This window comes from Pelmatolapia mariae, linkage group LG17 (genome assembly GCF_036321145.2).
Source record: "Pelmatolapia mariae isolate MD_Pm_ZW linkage group LG17, Pm_UMD_F_2, whole genome shotgun sequence".
NCBI classification, from domain to species: Eukaryota; Metazoa; Chordata; class Actinopteri; order Cichliformes; family Cichlidae; genus Pelmatolapia; species Pelmatolapia mariae.
In genome coordinates, this window is record NC_086242.1 from 7,532,053 (window position 1) to 7,554,781 (window position 22,729).

Consider the following 22,729-nt stretch of genomic DNA (forward strand, 5'->3'; position numbering starts at 1 on the left):
TAAACCTGAACTGATAAATATAACTAGAAGTTGAAATAGTGGGCTAGAAGGGTTAACAGTTTCAATGTCTGGGTAAAAAAATGTAAACTGTTAGCTTAAAATATTGGATAAACAGCTGAAAATGCTAACTAAATAAGCAAATGACTGATAATCAAATAGGTAGCTTATTAGAAGAAGGATTGTCAGAACAGTTTGCGAACAATAAGCAATTAATGTTACGTTCAACATAATCACTAATTGAGTCAATCATAAGCCGAAAGCAGTCAAGATTCAAATTACTTGGAGTTCAGATAACCAGGCTGGAACATGAGAGCTGGTGTTGATGAAGAGGTTCTTGAGTCCATGTGACAGTTCTTCAGGGGGACGTCAGAAGAAAAAAGTTATAAATGAATGCTGATATGAGACATTGCTTTTAATGTCAGCTTTCATTTTTCCAAGATCTTCCCCAACCTTCCTCTGTGCCTAATACCACCCTTCAGCCATGAGTCAGGCCACAGCCCTGATCTCTGGGACCACCGAAATACCCAGCAGCGCCTTGAACACGTCCAGCTGGGCACTGGGACTAACTGAGGTGAAAGCTCAGAGAAAATCCCTCAGAGATAGTATGTCATGGATTGTTTCATTTCTCTCCGGCTAATAATGTTAATATTTGCCAGGCAATGCTAGAATTTCCAGAGTGCAGGGTCTCTATTTACTCTGTCTGTTAAGCCAGCTACGTTAAATAAAACTGTCTGATATCAGCATGTCTAATTCTCGCCTTCCTCTTCTCATCTATTGTTTTTTCCCCCTTCTGTTTGAATTTCATCAAACTGATCATCTCTCTATACTTCTCAGCCCTCTCAAACTTCTCAACATCATCAGACAGCATTCATTTATCAGTTTATTATTCAAGTTTACTGCAACTCTGACATTATCTGACATGAGAGGCACAATAATGCAACTCAACTTCTTCAGAAAAAAGGCAGGCAGCATTCCACGCACTTCAGGAATGTGTGAGACAGAAAGGTACAAATCAGCAAGTATAAAGAAGGGTCACAATGGCTTTTGGAGTTCAGTGCAGAAATGCATAGCAATGACAGTTTCTTCATGCTTTGGCGCATTGCCGTATGAAGCACTGCTTCACAGCATGGCTAACACAAATGGCTAGAAAACTTGAATGGGTTTGTATAGAGCAAATGACTTCTTCAATTTCCATTGATCTGTGTAAACAAACAGGATGAGGTATAAGACAGGGCCATTGTGTGGCGATAATATGCTGTCTCACAGCCAATGCATATTCCTTTGTTCAGTGCAGAGATAGCTGCACATTTGAATACTTCAATAATAATCAGGAAAGAATCCCACAACAAGAGTGGCAGCTTGGCATCGTGGTTAGACCTCTCTACATTATAACCAATGGTGTCACCAAGTTCAGCCTCGCAACGGCTTTTTTGCCATCCATCCTGCCAGGTAAAAGGCTTTAGAAAGACAGAGCTCCACCAGTTCACAGAGTTTATGTAAAAGGAAGGCGAGGATCTACATCAGAGCCTGTATATAAAAGATGGACTTTGCTTCTTTATCTAGATGGTGAAGCCAAAAGGGAAGAGCACATCATGACTCTTCTGTTTTTGGTTTTTTTTTTAATGGTATCTCATAAAAATCTATGAGAAAATAGCCCTTCCTTGTCCCATGACCTCAGTAAACACTTTCTTGCTGAGCTCCCATTTCTTGGTCTAAATCACCAGAAACTCAACAGAAGTGTAGGCTTCACATCCGGATGTCAGTAACCACTGTGTGTCTATGTCCATCTTTTATAAGCAGTCTACAGCCTATTTAGTGTAGATAACATAAAAAAATAAGCCTCAATATTATAAATGATTCGAAATTTATCTTTAAGGCACTTTATCATACATAAAATGGCACACCGTAACAAAAGAAAAATGTGAAAACCCTTCCAAAGAGACAGAAACCATATTCAAAGTTTTTGGTATGTAATTAATAACAGAGACAATAAAATAAGAAGCAATTAAAGTAAGCATAAAGTAAGAAAAGTGCCAAGTAAGATGAGAGTTTTCTGTTGTTAGACCTCATCCTAATTAATTAAACCACAATCATACCTCAGTACTCTTTATTTCAATTAAATTTACTGGGATTATTAAATTTAATATTCTTTTGGGCTCAGAAATCCAATATTGACTTTTTGTGATGTACTTGGCACAATGTCTTGAATCACTGCAAATAAACATCTTTCAAAAATAAATGTAAGGAATCTGGTGCTGACTGAAGGCCAACCTTTATATCATTTATAGTATTTTAGACTAAAATAAAACATGATTGTATAGATATTATAACAGCACAAGTTATTATTATTTTTTTTTATACAAACATCTTATACCCAGCTGCTACATCCTGATTCAAAATTGAATTGGTTAATTCATGAAATTTCAAGTCCAAAACTAAAAACTAAATTTGCATCATACTTTGGGATTTGTAAAGCAAGAGCAGGCAAAAACAATAAAAATGCTCCCCTGTAACAAGACAAAAAAGTTTCTTGGAGTTGGACCCTTTATGAATTTACTGATTCAGCTATCTGACAACTTCCCCTTTTGTCTATGAGTGCACCAGTTTAATGCCTTGCCCAGTGTCCAAAACAGCCGGGGGGAACCAGGCTAGTTTACACCTCCTGAAGCAGCGCAGACAAGTGCTACATAACCAAAACAGGTTGAGGCCACAGCACCAGTTGGACAGGTGCACCATGGGGTATGTAGCCTTAGGAAAGTGGGTCTTCCAGTGCTTGGCTACATCACTTCCAGTGGGAAGATGGAGTGTGTAGTCGCTCCAGCGTTTGGACACACTGTAGACAGCTCTCACAGTCCGCCCTTTTTCAGACCACTGGGTATCGCTGGCTGGGTTGCAGTTGAACTCCACCCACTCAGAAGTGAATTCCCCGAGCAAGGGGATATCTCCAGCCTCGGGGTCCACCATGGTTGCTGACAGCTCAGCCCCCTGCACGGCTACATAAATGCCCTCCACCCTGCGCACTTCCTTGACCCAAGGGAGGGAGTATTCGGTGTCCAGGACCACGATGAGACGGGAACAGTGGTCGGCGTTCTTCTCCTTCCACAGCTCCAGCAACTGGGCCAGATGGAAACTCTCACCTCCTACAGTTACAGGAGATTAGATAGTAAGAAGGAGAAAGAAAGAACAGCGCGTACTGGGAATCTATCCTATGACTAGTTTGATTTACCAAACTCTCTGAGAGAGAAACAGTGAAGGTCAGCGAGCTGCTATTCACTTAGTTCCATGTTCAAGGACAATTCATTGGGACATATGGCCATAGATGGACATGGCAGCTTGGCAGTGATCGAATCTGTCAACTATTACTCAAGGGACTGTCTTTAAAATCCCCTGTCATCCCAGCAACAGACACAACGACAAAAACAACCTTAATAGACTGTATATTTATATTTAGTATATTTTGGCAGAGAACAAACATTGAAGCTCTGTTGCCAAATTATTTCTGTTATTCCTAACATCACTGCTAGGTAAGTAAATACATAAATGAGGCTGAGAAAAATAAAATGAAATCCATTTATGGATACAAAGCAGCTTTGCCACATACTGCTTTATATTTAGAAGGGAAAATGGGCTTTTATTCACATATCTAAAACATCAAGCATGAGCCAATTTGGAGAATCTGCTGTACAGCTAAATTTGTATATATGCATCCAGTGTCATCAACACTACTACTGGAGTACTTCCAGACTATTTTCAGGAATCCCAGTGTGGACAACACTGCATCAGTGGGTTGTAATAACCAGAGGGATCCTTTATTTGATTCGAATTTCAGTCGAAGCAACCCCACTTTTTCAAAAATGTCTCCAGTTATCCCCTGAGCATGCCACTGAAAACGACCCTTCAGGATGGTGACTCAGGGGAAGTGATTATGCTTTCGGTGGGGATTTTTTTTTTTTACTATTTGCAGCAGCACGCAGAGATAATACGTCAAGTAATCTCTGAAGAGGAGCTGGAGCTGACACTGTGTTGACCTGCTGTGATTCTCATTTCTGCTGAGGGAACGCTCATGTCACAGCAGACCCTCTGTAACTTTCACAGAATCTTCTCTACTGGAGCCAAACTTCTGTGCCGAGTCCTTCATAGCAATTTCAACTCTTTACGCTTGCTTGTCTGATTCCTTGCAAATCAGTCTGATTGACTGAGAGAATGGGAAAATGAAAGGAATGGAAATTAGACTGTAATGCAAATGAGACTGCAGTCAGAATACAATATCTACCTAATGCTATCTGAAACAACAGCTCTGTAGTCACTTCTACTTCTGTGTTGATTTTTTTCTGTATTTTAACTCTGATTTACATCTTCGTCAATTATGTGTGCTTAGATGTTAAAACTACCCGACAGCTTTGAAGAGATAAAGCTGATATGCAACTTATGATGCACCTAAAATTTGATTTGTGAGGACTGAATGTGTCAAGTTTAATCTTCTCTCAGTTTCCAAAAAAGGAAATAAACAGCAGAGATGTCTGAGAAGGCCAAAACAAGTGATTCTTTTGTTCTACAAAAAGCTTCAAGTTAATGTACAAACCATTTGATCTCATCTAATGTAATGAATTAATAGAGTCTGAACATGTAATGTTTAATAATAAATCAGAAAATCTACAAAGAAAGGATCGTTCTCTCTTGAAATGTTGACCTAGGAATTCTGCTATATAACATGGTGGACCCCAACGTTTTTCTTAATTCATATTAGTCTCTTATGGATCACACTTATAGCTAGCTGTTCAGGTGCCATGCTTGCTTGGTAACTAATCAGTAAATCTTCTGTAACAACTCCCAAAGGCTCATCTTCTCATGCTCCTATATCTTGTGGGGTTACCCATGGGTCTATTTTGGGTCCCCTTTATATATCATTAGCACAGTAGCCCTTGAGCAAAAACACTGAGCTAGTTTTCACTGCTACCTGGCACTTGAGGTCTTGTCTGACTGAAGCTAGGAACTGGATGTCCAAAAACTTTCTAAATGAATTACTGAACGACTATAAAACTGAAATAATTTTAACTTCACCCACCTCCCCCACCTAGCACTAGAAACACCATTGGACTTTCATTTAGTCTGAGTCATCAGAAAAAGATGTCTTCTTGCAACCTAGGGGTAAACGCTGACTCCATGCTCTTTTGGTAGATATCAAGCTGCCTAACTCTCTCCAGTTTCTTTATCAGTTTTTAAATGTTCATTTATCAGGAATTATGAATTCCGATACCAATATATCTGAAAATAGCCAAATATGTCAGTGCTCCGATGCATTGGGACTCTGGATATATTGGTTAGGCTCTATTAATTATATATTCTCTTTGCTGAATGGTGTTTAAATATCCCCTGGATTTATATACTGAAATATCTGTAGTTGTAGCTGGCAAAGCTGAAGCTGTATACTTACATGGATGCATTCTTTTTATTTGCCTCACTAGTACATTTAGGAATTAAATGAATGCGAATGGACTATGAAGTATGACCACTTTCCAAGACTTAAAAACATCAAAAAATAAAGCAACGACAACATGGATCTGTGGCCTTCACCTGACAGAGCCCAGGAGCCGGAGCCTTTGTGCGTGTGCCCACTGTAGAATATCAAATAGGTGTCATGTCGTGGTCCGTCTGCCGTACGAAGCTCCAGAAAGTTGCGCAGCTTTGTAAGTACATCCTCCAGGGTGACACCGCTAGTAGAGTAGTCACAGCCGAATGTCTGAATCATGTGGTGGGAGAAGAGGCGCTGGATGTTGTTCAGCATGCCTGTGGAGCGCAGATTCAACAGCTCCACCTGCTCAGGTGGTAAGAGAGTGGGCTGGCCACCGGCGCTGGGTGAAAGAGAAGGATGAAAGGCTGTGAGAAAAGACTTGTTGATGTTTATCTTTTTTATCTACTCAGAGGGAGGCTCAAGTTAGGTGGCTTGTCAGCAGCAGGGGAAGGGGGTGGGGGGTGGTGTGTACTTATTTATTTATCTACTTTCTGAGTGAGAAGTTGATAGATTGACATACCAGGGTGGAGTAGCTGTCTCCCTTGTTGGGGAGAGAGGAGACAGAGAAGAGAGGATAAGAGGAGATGGGGGAATAGGAGATGCAAAAAGTACCAGCGAGGGATCGCTACTGGAGGAAATGACATTAGCCTCAGGGATGAGAAGGAAATAAAGAATGAAAGCAAATAAAAAAGTAGCAAAAAATGAGATGGTACAAAGGAGAACAGAGTAGGATGACAAAAACAGGTTAAATATATACTCATGAAATTTACAAAATTTATAAAAGCACCATTCTTACTCTTAAGGGTGATTTTCCAAACACAATTTCATAACACGTTATTAACTAGGGATTAAATCAATATCAAATAAGTCATATCACTCCCTCTTCCATGTGATTACTAATTCGCTCCTGCCAAGCATGTTTTCACTGAATCGTGAAAGAGCTCTGAACAGGTTCCCCCACGAATATGACTTACCAGAGTAATTACTTTATGACTCCTAATTCAAAATAAAGTGACCAAAGTTGCTTCCCTAAATGAAGGAGTTTGTTCACACGTAGGGGGAGATTGAAGGAGCAGATTGGCACAGATGCTGTGCTGTTCTGTTGTTGTGAAGTGAGAGCGAAACTAACAATTTACTGGAGTATCTACTTTCCTACCCTCACTTACAACCATAAGGTCTGGGTAGTGAAACAAAGAGATTGTGGATGTAAGAGGTGGAAATGAGCTTCCTCCATACCTCGAGGGGGCCACAGGGAAGAAGCAGGACACACTTTCTTGGCTTGCTTGGGAATATGTCTGTGTTGTCTCAGAAGACGTATAGGATGTGGCTGCAGGTGGGGTCTCTGCCCCAGATAATTGCCAGAAAATGGATGGATAGATGGACCAGAATACCATACTGGTAGACGGATATCTTGCAGTGTAATTTCATAGGATCTCTCTATTGTATATCAATATTGTGGGCAGCTTATTGCACTACTTTTGTTACTAGCACTGTTAAATGCAGTACAACATACATTATTTTTATTTCGATTGGAGAAAATATTTTTTTCATAACAAATTTATTTGGAAAAATCATTGTGTCCTTTTGGAGGATTCCATGTGTATACCTACGAACGAGGTAATTTTACAAAAGTGAGAACGGATACAGGTTACAGAAAGTAAGCTGTGAAACACAGAGAAAGAATCCATATACCTATGAAACGGCTTTCTACAGTGTCTGCGGGCTCGAAGTTATTCGAAAAGTCATAAGTCATTCTTGCAAACACCTGCATACATCAGCCATCATATTATGCCCCGTGCCCACGCTTTCCCCTTTAACCTGCCAAGGGGAAGTTTATCGAATAAACGCCTGAAGAGTGATGCTTTTGTTTTTACAGCTATGAGACAAATAAATGGATGTTATCGGTTGACAGCGAGGCAGTACTCCTGTCCTCAAAGGAAGTTCGATGAACAATTACCTTAATGATGATAACAATTGAGGTTAGCTATAAAAAACACACTATACCTGATCAGAAAATGCAGAAAATGCAACCTGAGCATGACTTTGTGAGCTCATCATTTCCCCCAAACCCATCTAATCTTTTTAGATCTCATGACGCCCAGGAGAGTAAGGGTCTGTGGTTTGAGATTCCAACCACATCTTCCCCTGTGACACTCTCTCTTTCATCCTTTAAAAAAAAAAAAAATCCAATCCTTTCCTCCGTAGCCCTTTCACAGCTTCACCTCTCCCTCCCCTTTCTTTGCTATCTCTGTCCATTTTTTTCCCTTTTAACCACCACCTTCTTTCAAAGTTAACAACATCACTCCTCCTCTTTTGTTTATCTTCCTGTTGTTTCACCATCGCTGTTGTTGCATGTGTGCCTCGCCTTTTCACCCATATCTCGGTAATCTCCCAGAGGGAATCTTGTCATTGTGAAAACATGATCTGCAGCCATCAAACAGTCGATTATACTCTGCTGCATTCTCATCATGCTCCAAGTCCTCCCTATGGATTCTGCACATGCAGCCTTGCATACAGAGCATCTAAGACTCCAATACGACATGGGCCAGCGTTCAAAATCACCTAGACTGTTAGACTCTACTAAGATTGATATCCCATTTAACCAAAAAAGCTAACTTTTAACTAAAAGGTTCAATAATTCAATAATTACATAAGAAAAAAAACCCCAAACAGGATGGCTGAAGAGCTCTTAAATGTGGAAACATTTATAACTGATGGCTAGCTTTTGCTGTTTAAGATGATGAGGCGTGGCGGCATCTTCAAAAATAAAGTGATTAAGAAAAAAATGCATGGTCAATAGAGTGGGCTGTGGTGGAAACATCAGATGCAGCTAACAGCAAACGGCTGCATCTGAATAACTTGGTATGCTGAGGAGGGATCGGTGGAATGATCCCTCAAGGGCCCAAGCATTAGCGCTATGTTTATGCAGTTATTGGCCTATTTATCCCGTTGGTTTTGTGTTAAGTGAGGAGAACGTTCGGAAGAATGATCATGTTTACCACTCCTGGTGAGAGTGGTAAAGGCTTTGACATCGGCTGAGTGCGTCTGAATGTGGGAATGCTCCATCGCTGCATTTTGCTCGGGTTTACTGTACATGCAGTATGTGGAGATTAGTTGAGTATGCTGAGCATAGCTTTGCTTATCTGGCAGTTAATGAGAAGCTGTATGTTCTCAGTGTGTGATGTCATTTGAAACCCAAAGTTCACACAAGTCTTTATGCTGTCATGTAGAAAACAGCTTGTAAAACACCATTTAGCAGTGATAACTTGAACTAATGTTTTTCTGTATGATTTTATCAGTCTCTCATATTGTTGTGGAGGACGTTTACTGCTGTGCTTGGTATCACTGTCCTGTTGCGTGATCCAATATATGCCAAGCTTTAATTGTTGGACACATTTGCTCACATTTGTTTCCAGAATGCTCTGATAATACACAGGAGTTCAAAGTGACTGTACAGCAATTATTATTTGAATGATTTGTGTGTGCATGCAAAATTAATCAGGAACAATCATATTTTTTTGAGTGTTTATAGGAAAAACATGCAGATCAGTCCAAGTTTCTAGTTGACGATCCTCATTTGTAACAGTTTGATTGTATTTTTTTAAACTTTCAGCTGAAATTGAAAAAAATTTAAAAAATAAATATTGTTATAGTTGTAGATTTAACCCTGTAAAGTGGATCATATCTGATACATGAGTTTTGAGACCTCTACATCGTAAGTGTGATTTTTTTTTTTTCCTGAAAAACTTGTATACAGTCAGATGGATGCAGTGCTACTGTGGGCAACAAATTGAACAAAAATGGTGTCAGAAGGCTCAATAAACACTCCAGTTTCAAAAATTGAATTTCCTGGGGATTATTTCATGGTTCAGGCTTTACAGAGTTAAGAGGTGTTATTGCCAGCTTTTTGTTCCCATATGTAAAACTAATGTGAATGTCCTGAAACACTGATTTTCACGTGTTGATGGGAATAAAAGGGACATTTAAAGATTCCTTTCTGGGCTTTAAAAACGTGATTTGGGCATTCTGTTTACATTTTGTTGTTTTTCTTAAGTAACAAATACATTTTTTAGCCCCAAAACCAAACTATCCACAACAGAGGATATTCCCAATCAAAACAGTCTAACTGAAGAGTGTACCTGCAGTAAGTGGTAGGTACAACCAGGGCGTAGCCAACACAAGTTCCTCCCAGGCAGCCGCCCAGCTCGTGGAACAAACCATGCGCCAGAGACTCGAGAGGCAGCACCACCAGCAAAGCACTGAGAAAGAGACCGTTGGAGGGCTGCAAAAAGCCAAAGAATCAGAGTCACTTTCATTCAACATTTACAGCTTGTACCAGCGGTAATCAGACTCACTTAATTGGTGTTGACACTCGGCAAGACAGTTACACAACATGGTACTGACACTGTGCTATTATCGCAGGACAAAACATGACAGGACCTAACTAAATGGATACACAGTGTTGTGAAAGACACTACAATAAACATACTTCACAAATGTCAATCCAAAGCAGAAAAATTACTGCAGCATTTGAGCTTGTATTTTAGGGTAGCCTCTTCCAGAGCCTAAAATAGCAGCATTAAAAGCACAGAAATCACAATACAGTACGAAAGCCGTCTTTACCATCATCATTCTCGGCTGATGATCAATTTGCCCAAAGCTGTGGCAGTAGTGGGTTTCTTATGAGAGCTTGGCACTAAGTTATGCATTCAAAAGCTGCCTTCTGAATAGGGAAATCACTCTTATACAGTTTCACAAAAGCAATATTCTGCTTTTCATTCATTCCACACTTTGAAATGCATTACCACACTGACTTTGATAAAAGGAAATTATAATACATGCAATGTATATATATACACACACACACACACACACACACACACACACACACACACACACACACACACACACACACACACACACACACACACACAAGTAGGCAAAATCTTTTTTTGGGTGGATCTCACATGTAAGCTCTTCAGAAAGTACTGAATCCAACTGCTGTAAACATAAATATTTGATTGGCTTTCTTAATATTCGTTGTTTCACAAAGGCTTGCTGATTCTACAACGGACTGCATTAATCTTCCAGTTATGTTTTCTGTGTGCAATACAATAGAAAATTTCACAGCCGTAAAACATCAAAACACACAAAAGCTAAACACTAGCTTTCTTCCACCTTCTCAGGCAAATTTGAAACTGACATCAACAATGTGCACATCCCAAATTAGAACTTGGGCCCATGAGAATCTTACAAGGTAAATGTCTAATAGGGCTAAATAAGTTATTGCTGCTCTTTATGCAAGCAGATAAGGATATTAAAGTACTAATTAAATTGGTTTCGCATGACAGCAGAAGTGCCTGAGTTTGGGGAGCAACTATTAACTACACACTGCCACTAGAATGCTTCCACACAGTATCCAACATGGGTATTATATGTTTATAGAGGCCTTTTCATGACTACCAAAGTGCAAATGATTAAAAAGAGTGCCTAAGACTAACATAACCTTGGACCTCAGCAATATAACAAGAGTAGGATGATGCTTTCTATGCTATGGCAGTTTTCATAGAAAATCAAACAGAACAATCCAACCCTGCTTTGCAGACTTAAACATTTTTGTCTTATCTGCTTTTCATTCATGGGTCTTACCTGCCAGGACACAGCCCCGAGTATCACTGTTGACAACAAACTAAAGAACACCAGTCGCTCTGAGATGAGGCAGAAATGTCGGATGCCTCGGGAGGCCATGACCTGGTCCAGACTCCGGCTACTTGACCGCTGGGCGCGCCAAGCCTTCTGACAGTCACTCAGCTTAGTGTGAAAGCCCCAGATTGTGATCAGCAAAATGATGTGGCAGATAGACCAGAAAAGACCAAACAGACAGAAACCTGGGATGACCAGATACCACAGCTCCAAGTAACCAAGCTATGAAAGACAAAACAAAAGTTTAAATAAAAAATAATGAAAATAAACCCTCAATATTTGTAATATAGCTATAAGTGTACCTTTAAAGCAGCAAGGACAAAGAAGGCTATCTCAGTCAGACTCAGAGGAAACAAGGACAGCTTCCTCCACACCTTCCCCATGGAGAGCACTGGCATCCAGCGCTCCGTGGGGCCTAACCCACTAAAGTACACATCCAACACAGGCTCACAGAGCAGCCTGCCCAGGTAGCAGCCTAAGGCATAAGGGTTGGCATTAATGTCTAAGGCCTGGAAAAACACAAGAGAAGTAACCAAGGCAAAACTGATTAAATTGGCCAAAGCTAGGAGGGATTTCATCCTCAAGTCCACAATGAGAGTACCGAGGGCCACTACCAAGCCTATTATGGCCACTGACTTGTGAAGAAGCATGGTAGTGCTTGCAATACCAAATCCCAGAAGCTCCAGTAACTCTACTGATGTTAGCAAGGTGGATTTGTAGCAGATGGAGCTGCATATTCGCTCAGTTAGGGCCCATACTGCTTTCATAACTACACTGGCTAGGAGGAGATAGTTTGCGACCAGTTCTTTGACATTTGAATCCAAGACGGGGCTGTTGAGGAAGCACAAAAGTCCAAGGAGAAAGCCGAACCACAAATGGAACAAGCTCAGGCTGGCATTTTCCATAGCAAAGTAGTAATGGAGGATACTGGCAATTCCCAGGACAAAGAGGCCCAGGATGAAGATGACCAGAATCATGGGTTCATGATGATCATTGACTGTCACCTCCCAGCGTACGTACATGCCAACACAGACTGCCACAAGGAGATTGAAGCTGGACAGGTAACCCAGACAACGCACTGATGTAAACACGTCCACCTGCTTGGGTGCACTGACTGTCAGCTCCTCTTCCTCCCGAGCCATGGCTGACATGGATGTTCTTATTTAAAAGCAGTTTAACTATCAAATAATTAATTTCCTCCAGCCACCTTCTTTAGACTTCCACAGAGGTTTGCCACATGAAGGACAGTGCCTCTTGATGACTTTCAGCAAAAATCAACCCCTGCGTGGAAAAAAAAAGAAACAGTGTGAGTGCATTATACGGTACACTCGTCACATAGTCCAAACTAATGTACAAAAGGCAGGCACTTTAGTGTTTCCCCATGCAGAGACTATCTGGGCGGCGCGCCCTGGCATATTAGTTGCGCAAGAAATATTTTAGCGACTAATTTTTGCAAATTTTTAATTAGTTTTTTTTTTTTTTTACATCAGTGACTTTAACACCATTCACAATTCCCAGTTGACAATCACTGCTAACCAGCTAACCCAGGCCCCTACATTCCCCAACAGCTTGCTTGTCCCACACTCTGGTGAAATCAGACCTTCCTCTGCTTTCCCCCAGTGATCTGGAGAGCCACTCTAACCAGAACCTGCATCAATGTGTAAGACTTGTAAGGGATGCAAAGTAGGACTAGAACTAATGTCACCAGCTACAGTACATGACAGCGGTCCCTTCACCTGCCCCAAACAGAGTCTGTGGGAAACACTGCACTTTAAATGTATACAAATCTTAATCATTAATCAGGACTATCAGGGAGACAGGCAGGCAGCAAGAATTATCAAACCATTACTGATCTGATCCACAGCTGTCCAGAATTAAATCTAGAAGACCTATGCAACTTAACTTCAATTTCAATGGTCACAATGACTGCAGAAACATTCTGTATACAATCATTGATAAAATTCCATTAATACTGTTTACTCGTATTATATTTCGATCACTACCTTCGATCTTTGCTGTTGTGCAATTCTCTCACAGATTCTGGATTCTTTGACTTCCATGTGTCTCTCTTATAAATCCTTTGGAGTCATACATAAACATCTTCAGTAAAATCAAGGAACAACAGCGTTAATATCAAATAAACGGAGTCTGTATTGGTTTCGTACAGAAGAATGAGGAAATACTCTTTAATCACAGTTAATGTGCGTGTAGTTCTCCTTCCATCGGGATCACAATTTTCTATGCTAACACTCTTTAAAATGACAACATTTTGACAGCGGTTGCTTACACAGTCGAGGTAAACTACTCAATTCGTATCCGTTTTCTACCCAAACAAACCCTTTAACTAACTAACTGACTAACTAACAAACTAACTATAGTCTTGCTGTCAGTGAGTGACGATGTGGCACTATAGCAGCCAGGAAGTTTTAACTTAGCCCTGCCTGCTCCCTCTTTGTGAACAGTAAGCTAGTTTGCTAGTGCACGATTTAGTGCAGTGGCTAAAACTGCCAACACAACCACGAGCCTTCAAATGTAAAACTGTATGTAATGTCTTTATCGTCAAATATTGCTTACATGTTGATTGTTTGGGTAAAATCATCGGTACTTCCGGGTTCTGTACTACGGCACCTCGCAAGTGTCGAACTAAACGTACCTTCGCTTTTCCCACAGAATTAATTGTGGCGAGGCATTTTTTAAGGTCGCTCTGAGCTTATGCATTAAATTAGTAAACAGACAAAACTAAACGGAACTAAAATTAAACAAATAAAATCTTCATTAGCCTACTTTTGCTTTTTTACATTGTTTAATTATTATTGCGGTTTATGCTATTTTTTAAAATAGTTTTTGCTTCTGTATACATCTACATATCTACAAATAAGTAATAAACAAAAAGTTTGGGCAGACAAAAAAAATGACAAACCTCAGTAATATTTTGACTCAACAACCACTTAATTAATTATTACTTGTCAGTATTGGTATTGTTTAACCCCCTATGCCTTCAGAACTCCCTTAATCCTTATTGGTATAGGTTCAACAAGGTGTTGGAGACATTCCTTAAAGCAGCGGTCCCCAACCCCCGGGCCTCGGACCGGTACCGGTCCGTGAGTCGTTTGGTACCGGGCCGCGAGAGTTGAGGCTCAGGTGTGAAATGTATGGTTTTCAGGGTTTTTATCGGTTTTTAGCGTTATTTTGTTATCGTTTTTATCGTTAACTCGGTTTTCCTGGGTCTTTTCACGTGTGTTCGGTACCGGTACTAGTTTTATTTTGTTGTATTTATCTGCGACACCTTAAAGGCCGGTCCGTGAAAATATTGTCGGGCATAAACCGGTCCGTGGCGCAAAAAAGGTTGGGGACCGCTGCCTTAAAGAGTTTGTTAACATGTTTCTCATCTGTTTGCACTTTTGTCAGTCAGTGGTACAGATCTCTCACTAAATACTGCCCAGCATCGCTCTGGATGTCTTTAATCAAGTCACTTAAAACATTTTTCAAATATGTACGAAAGAACAAGGTCACATAAGGTCACTGCTAGTTGTAGCAGTGTCCTTAAGTTGAAAACAAATACAAACACATGTTCTAAGTGTTGTGTGACATGTGCATGTCACAGCATGTCACTACTAATTACACATACACATATACTATATGCCCATTTAGCGGGGCTTTATTGTACTGTACAGTAGCTGGCACCATGTTCGTTATATCATGTTTGTTATATTTTTTCTCGGCCTGTTTTCTGATGCAAATATTATACAGGTACATTTGTGACAAGATGGCAGTGATGATGTATGGTTGATGTATGTGAGAGAGAGTGCTGCTTTGATCAGATGTTTACAGAAGGCACAACTGGGAACACACAGTGATTTAGCCCCCTGCACTTATGCACACAGCCCTAGTATGATATAATGTTTATGGCTGATAACAACCTTTAAATAGTGATTTAATGGTCTTTATTTTCTTTAATTTGAAATTTCTTTGACCTGAAAACTAGTGAACTCGAAATTATCATCATCCTAAAATGAAGAATCTGTAGTCATTGTTAAATCGACAATCCTATGTCAGCTCTGAGGTTTTACATATCAGCACATGATCAAATCAACCTGATCCTTAGCAAATTCTAAAATTAGGTAAATATAGTCTCAGATGATCTACAAAACATGACATAAAACATGTAATTATTTACTTCACATAAGTCAAATCCAGAAGCAGTGTGTGGAAAAATTAAAAACACTCCATGATCCTTGCTTGTAGAACAACCTTTGGCAGCAATAACTTCCAATAATTGTTTTCTGTATTCCTTTATCACATTCACACATCACTGTGAAGGAATTTAGGCCAGCTCTCCTTTACAGTGCTGCTCTCCCTTGCTTCACTTTATTGAGGTTTGAATTCACTGATATATGGAGGAGTTCACGGACAAATCAATGACAGCAAGGTGCTCAGGTCCTATAGCTGCAAAACAATCCTAAATCATCAGCCCTCTACCACCGTGCTTATGAGTTATTGTGCAGATATGCCGTGTTTTGGTTTTCTTTGAATGTGTTGCTGTGCATAAGGGTCAAAAACCTCCAATTTGATCTCATCTGTCCAAAGGAGATTGTTCCAGAAGTCTTGTGGTTTGTTCAGATGTAACTTTGATCACCTAAGTCATGCAGTCATGCTCTTTACAGTTAACTAAAACGAAACTAAAAACAAAAACTAGATATGAAAAAAATTTTTTTTGCAAAAATAAAAATAGAAAATTGAATGTTAAAAAATTAAGTAGAACTAACTGACAACCAAACTAAAATAAAAAAAAAAATGGAGAGGAAATATTAGTTTTAGTATTAGCAAGTTTGGCAAAATTTGGTTTTTCAGCTTACCTGATGAGGCTTTGATGAACATGTTTATTGGGACTTTGGATATCTACAAGACTGTGAGTCAACTGCTTTCAAAGAGTTTTATTCTAACATTTGAACTGATTTTCCTAAATCTTGCCTCAGATCTTGCCCATCCCTACTATAATAATTAAACTAAAACTAAACATTTTCACGCAAACTGAAATGAGCAAATCCACTCTGGAAACCAAGGAAAACTAAACTGAATTAAAAACAAAGTCTAGATGAAATGCAAACAAAACTATAGTAACCCATTTTTAAAGAGAGGTTTTTCTCCCTGCAACCTTTCCAAATGATATGTGCTTGGTTGGTTTGTTTCTAATTGTACTTTTATAAACTTTGACATGTAACATGCTAACTGAGGTCTGCAGAATCTCAGATGTCACTCTTGGATTTTTTTTGTACTTTTTCCGAGCATTGCGCAGTTTGACCTTTGGGTGTATTTCCTGGGATGTCCACTCCATGGAAGGTTGACAGCTGTCTCTAATGTTTTCCACTTATGAATAATTTCTCTTACTGTGGATGGAGTTCAAATTCCTTGACCTTATAACGTCTTGCCAAACTGATGGCCAGCAACATTTGGTTCTTTAAGATCATTGCTGATGTCTTTTCTTCTTGGCATTGTGGTTACACAGACCTGAATGCTCCAGACTAACTAAGGTTGATTTTATATTATTTTAACAGCTACATTAGTTTATATTATGTTCTGATAAATAAAATTTTAGAATTTAACAAGGGTTACTTTCTCTCTTCCATGACTGTAGACGTCGGGATGTGACCTGCCCTGTTAATACTGGCTACATTATTCACAGCAGAGTATCTTTGTTCTAGTTATGAACCTCCTGGATAACATTACAAAGGGTTGACAGAGGCTTTTCTGTTCACTTGCATTGCTGTGAAAGGGAACAAAAGAAGCTGACTGATGCCAGTGCTTTTTACAACAATGTGGTGCCCTGGCTTTTGATAACCTGGAAATGTAGTCTCTCTCTGGCACAAAGGTTGCAACAACCTGCTAGTCTGGTAAAAGCACATCAAAGATTGGAACTTGCACTAGCAGTTGTAAAAACTAAAGTTATGTACACGTTCTCTGAGTTGTTCTTCATTCCTCGCAAAGATAAGCCAGCTACCCAAAGAAGTCTTCTGTTGATGACGACCAAGAGGTCATTAGCGCCCCTGCTAATTCAACCAGAAGCCATTTATTTCCGTGTGAAGAACAAGATAGGTAATAAAATGAAGGAGTCACCATATTTATTTAATTCAGAGCCTTGCATTCATTCATATTTAAATAATCTGGTGATCAAATGATTTCCCCAAACTGTCATGCGTGTGCCAGCCGGGTATAATGATCCCCTTCTAAAAGGAAAGGCGGATCTGAAAAGCACTTGCTCATGAATAGTGCACATATGTTATCATCTCTCTGGGGTTAAAGCGCTGCAAAATATTAAAAGAAAAACAAAAAACAGATACACATGCAGACAGTCGGGGCGGTAGAGAAGGTTATATTTAAAATGGGGAGGGTTAAATGTAGGTGGAGACGTGGAACTGAGAGAAAGGCAGAGGAGAGAGGGTAGAAAGGGATATAGGACACTAAAGGAGACAGGTTCTTCTGAATTATGCAAAGGCTACCTTCATTCTTATGTCAGACACACTTCCACCTGCACCAGCCACAGTCATGCAGCGACCCACACATAGACACCAAAGCCAGCCTGAGCCATATAAATATTAATTTACAATGGTAATGACAAGTCAGGATCCAGAAGCTCTTTGCTCCTCCTGCCATATGCCAAGCAACTTAAAAATAAAATAAAATAAAGAACATTAGCACTTGTTCTGAGATGGGATGTGAATTCTCAACTCTGGCATGAAGATTTCAACCTTGGCACACTGCTTTCTGCTGAACACTGGCATTGAAAAAGAAACAGCATGCTGCAGAATCATCATCCAAGTACAAAGACTGCTGGATGAAAACAGTAGCTGTGATGTGAAAAGCATTAAAAGACTTGAGAAGGAAATAAAATAAAAAACTATTTCTACCTTTCCCATCACGCTCTGTAAGCACTGCTGTGCAAATGTCCAAGATGTGAGCATTTAATTACAGATTGCCTCTTTGTGTCCTTTATCTTGACAGTTCAGAATAAATGTTAGAGAAAGTGATGTAGAACTGATTTTTACATAAATAAGTTAAAATAGGCACTGGCATCACTTCAGTGGGCAGTTATGTGATCGAGGGTCCTGCTTCATATGCTGTAACGGTGCAAGACGCACGCACGGCCCCCTCCGGCTGCCAGGAGAAGTCTTTTCAATCAGAGTTTCATCTTCACAGAAATCAATGTGATGGAGCGTTGCACCCAAAGTGGATGTTAGGAGAGGCAGACTGCATCAGAAGCCTAAATCAAAAGCCGTTGGTGCTTAGTACATCTATCAAGGCTGAAATGAATTTCGGAAAAAAAAGGCCAGTGAGTTCAGTGAGGGGGGGAAAAGAATGGTTAGAGAGGTTGATGAGGGAGAGATGGGGAGAATAGAGAAATATGCATCAGCAGGTAAGGTCAGAGGCTTGTTCAGGTTAGTTTCTTCTGGAGATGGAAAAGTCATTTTAAGCTGACTAAAAAAATAAAGACATACTATATAATGAAGTATTATGAAGAGCAAGTAACAAAAAGGGGACCATGCTGGTAAAATCTTAGGTTATTACAGTAATTGTCCTTTCCCTTTAGCAATAATGTGGCTTATTTTATTTTATTTTTAAACTGAGGTAAGACAGAAGGTACCCACAGGACTAGACGGACAAAGGATGTAAAAAATAAATCCCCTTCAGCTGATTAATGCTGGAAGGAAGTGAAATTCTCCACTCAGTCGCTTCCTGCTCAAAAAGGCAAACCATCTTCACGGGACAAGGACAATGCCTTATCTGTCAAGACTTGTCATTTGGCTGGGATCAATTCAAACAGCTATTACGCTGCTTTATCCCCTGTCAGCATCGCAGACACGAGGCCAGCGCTGAAGATGAGGCACACGGAGAAGACGTCCTTCATTCCACAGTTATAGTTGCAGTAGATGAGGAAACTGTTCAGGCGGAACACACTTTCAAATGTGAAAATGTTTCTATAATAAGAGATTTCATAAGAGAATGTTTGTTATGAAAGAAAAAGAGAATAAAGAAGAAGAAGCAGCTCTCTATTGACATTTCTCTGCGTGATATTAGCCTTTATCTGGAAAGTACAGAGACTGCTTCTTCATGAACATAAACTGTGACTATAACTACCAGTTGAGGGCAATCATACATTACCAATCTAATTTAGCCCTTTGCCTGAGATCACCAAGTGAAGCGGCAATGACTTTTTAATAACCCGACCTGTTCGGTCCCACTGAGCTGTGACGATGAAAAGTCTGATTCATTAATTGTGCCAAAGGGGGGAAAATTACGATAAATAATGAATCTGTTTGGGCCGTTGTGAGAAACGCTGTACGCTCTCTTAAAGCCGACTGTGCACCTTCACAGAATGGATTTCCATTCTGCGATCGGCTGCTCCGATGGTAATGGCGATGTTCATTAAACACACATGGTTTCACAAATGAGGGATTTGACTTCTATCTCTGTTGCCGAGCTTTAATGTGCCTGTCTTGTAATTGGCCTGGATTAGTCAGCGCTTTTCCAGGTGCAAACACAGTCCAGTTGTGCTCACCATCCCCCGCGACAGATGGATCAGAGACAACAAAATTTGGTCACTTTGTTTCCCTCCACTCTGTTACAGCGTGAAGTGGGTTTGTGGAGGAAAATGTGTCAAGGAATGGGGCAGCGTTCAGGAGTCTGGCTGTGCTTTCTCAGGTTTAACAAATCAGCATCTGTTGGCCACTCTGCCAGCCAAACACCCACTGGCTCCAACCTAAAAAACAGAGAGGAAAAGAGGGGGCTGAGACTCAGGAAACGGAGAGGCATCATGATGATGCCAAAATGTAGGTTGCAGAGAGTAAAACAGGCTTAGGCCTCTATATTACTCATTGCATTATGACCAGAATAAATCTAAGGAATGATTTACTGACAGCAAAAAATATTTGCTTAACGTTATTGTTACGACACGAGAATAATGCCACAAATTAATGCTACTGGAAATTTTCTGGCCTTGCACTGTAAAAGTCCAAGTAAACAAAACATAAGATTTAAGTGTGGTAGTTCATTTAAGGTAGCTATCTAACACTTACCTTTGCTTTAACAATGAACAATTTCTTGGTCTTTACCTCTAACATGGCGACATTATTTACCCATGCAGATGTAAAATACATGTTAGCTGTCCGCACTTTGAAGGTGCCCACTTCTTTATTTTTCCTCAAGGGAAAGATGATTCAAGTTGTCTTGGCTTGAGAGAGGTGCTTTGTCCTGAAGTACTGCTGACAGTCCACTATTTGTGGTCACAGTGGAGCACTGTTTTGCCGGGCAGGGGACGTGACTGAAAACTGTGGATTGTTTGTTGATTTGTGAGTTATGACGGTATCTCGCCAGAACTAGCTTTAGCGTTACCTTATTGTCCAAATATGTTGATATTAGGGAAAACGAGGCAGGGTGGACTCAAGCACAGACTGAAAAGCACAATTCAGTTCCTTTTATTAAAACACCGGGTGCTTGTATATACAGGTGAGAGAGGGGAATCCAGAGGGGGGCACATGGGAGGTCCAGAAACAGGGGCTCTTCACACACAGGTGATTCTTCACACAGCTCCACTCACAGAAAACAAACGCTACACACAAGTCACTTTGCTCGACCAGGGCTCCAAACCTATGTACAGGAACAAGAGGTTAATCCAATGAAACACAAAGAGAAAACTAGAAACATGCGAACGAGGGCTTTACTAACACAGTTACTCAATAGTCCAGCGGTGAGATGTTCCCAGCCACTGCCTTAAGTAGTGGACGCTGGCGAGGTAATGAACCACAGGTGCGTGATGAATTACAGGTGCGAGGGCCAGGGGCAGGAGCCCGCAATGAGCTCCGCCCAGGCAACGTATAGCGAGCGAGAGGGAGAGAGAAATGAAAACAAAAACACACATTAGCCAAACTGGGCCAGCCGGGCAGACACGGGGACCATGACAATATTAACCAAGAAACCAAATTAGCGAAGTCACAGTGGCTACATCAGGACACATTGTCTACAGTAAGACAGATTTGCAGGTAAAACATATGATACTGAGATTGAAAATCAAAAAGACAGGAAAAGCAAATGGAAGAAGATTTAGTTTGCAGTTTTACTGTTAGCTCATGAAAATGCGCATGGTGCCATGGCAGCTAAATCAAAGTTTTAAGTAACTTAAAAATAAAACAAAAATTAAATATAATGACTTATTAAATATATTACAGGTCATTTTCAGTTTCAGCATTTTTTGTTCATTTATGACTAATTGTTTAAACTCTCTAGCATTAAGAATATTTAAAAACAGCAAAAAGTCAAACTAAAATATAAGAATTTGACAGTGGCATTTAGCTCAATGATGTGTGTGTCTCTCCCAAACTCTTGTTCAGGTATTACTGAAAAGAAATATGTTATAATGGAGGGTCAGCCATTGCAGTAGTTTAGCTCTATTGAATCCTTGCAGTTTCACCCTCCAGTGTTACGCAAACCATCACAGAAAATGCTGTTCATCCTCATCATCTGAAGTGTGAATAACCTAGTAATGAGCAAACACATGATCATTTATCATGGTGTGAAGAGGGTGGTTTCACGACTGTTGATCAACATCATTACTGTAGCCTTTGCAGACCACTGAAACACATAATATGTCAACATATTACAAAAAAAAGAAAAGAATATTTAACGCCCAAGACAGAGATACACATTGCTGATCTTTAACATGTTGCAGTAAAATTGTCACCCACATAGTGAGATCATTAGAGCTAGAGCACCTTCTGTGCACTTGCTGATGATTCACTTCTCACAGTGCAGCTTTACATAAGATACTTTCCGTACACAAGTGTCCCTCTGCGTCTTTATATCATTCTCTCACCTTCATCGTACCACTTGTGCTGTTTCTGTGTCACTCGCCCTCTTACTTTCATCACGCGTTTCAAGTAATTTGCTCGCTCTCTTTCTCTCTCTCTTTGTCTTTAATGCTGCTCACAAATACGTGCAATGTCAGGGTGAGGGAGTTAATCACTTCTATGCATCATTAGAGCAGCTACAACAGCACACACACAAAGAAATAGATTGATTGGTGTGAAAATGACTCCTAAAACAAAACTCATATGTGTAAATAATTCATGTATAAGCAAGTAATCCACTTTGAGATGATGAGAAATAGCATATATTTCTAACATGTTTTCTGTTTACTCTCTCTTGCTCTTGGCGAAGGCGGTCGCACTTTTTTTTCCTCCTCCTCTCCTCTCCCTTAGCTTCCCTGCTTAGCCTCTTGTGTCCTTGTCTAGTCTCGTGTTTTTTGTATTACTTTTCCCTGGAACACTCTCTCACAGTCTGTTCTCTAAAACCTAAAAGAGGAATTATGGATTTGATCAACTGGTCTCTGAATGCAATTGACACCCCCTTCTCAACGAGAAGTCTGGGCTCGGGTGAGCCTGAGTGCTGAAGACATCTACCTATTCGGAACCATGATAACAGGGTTCTTGCTGATCGGAGCTGGCTTGGCCCTGGCTTATCGAA

General features: G+C 40.2%; 1 protein-coding gene across 2 annotated transcripts; it reads right to left on the minus strand.

Moving 5' to 3' along the window:
• Nucleotides 1-247: 247 nt before the first annotated feature.
• Nucleotides 248-13,831, minus strand: tmem168a (transmembrane protein 168a). Of its 2 annotated transcripts, none has more exons than XM_063500884.1 (6): nucleotides 13,790-13,831; nucleotides 11,518-12,496; nucleotides 11,162-11,437; nucleotides 9,652-9,794; nucleotides 5,575-5,852; nucleotides 248-3,140 (listed from the first exon to the last, which is right to left on the minus strand). In XM_063500884.1, exons 2-6 carry the CDS (start codon nucleotides 12,364-12,366, stop codon nucleotides 2,590-2,592), a joined length of 2,097 nt encoding a protein of 698 aa, XP_063356954.1. In that variant the 5' UTR covers nucleotides 12,367-12,496; nucleotides 13,790-13,831; the 3' UTR covers nucleotides 248-2,589. The 2 variants fall into 2 exon arrangements, with proteins under 2 accessions (XP_063356954.1, XP_063356955.1); XM_063500885.1 differs by lacking the exon at nucleotides 13,790-13,831 and adding an exon at nucleotides 13,219-13,266.
• Nucleotides 13,832-22,729: the final 8,898 nt, after the last annotated feature.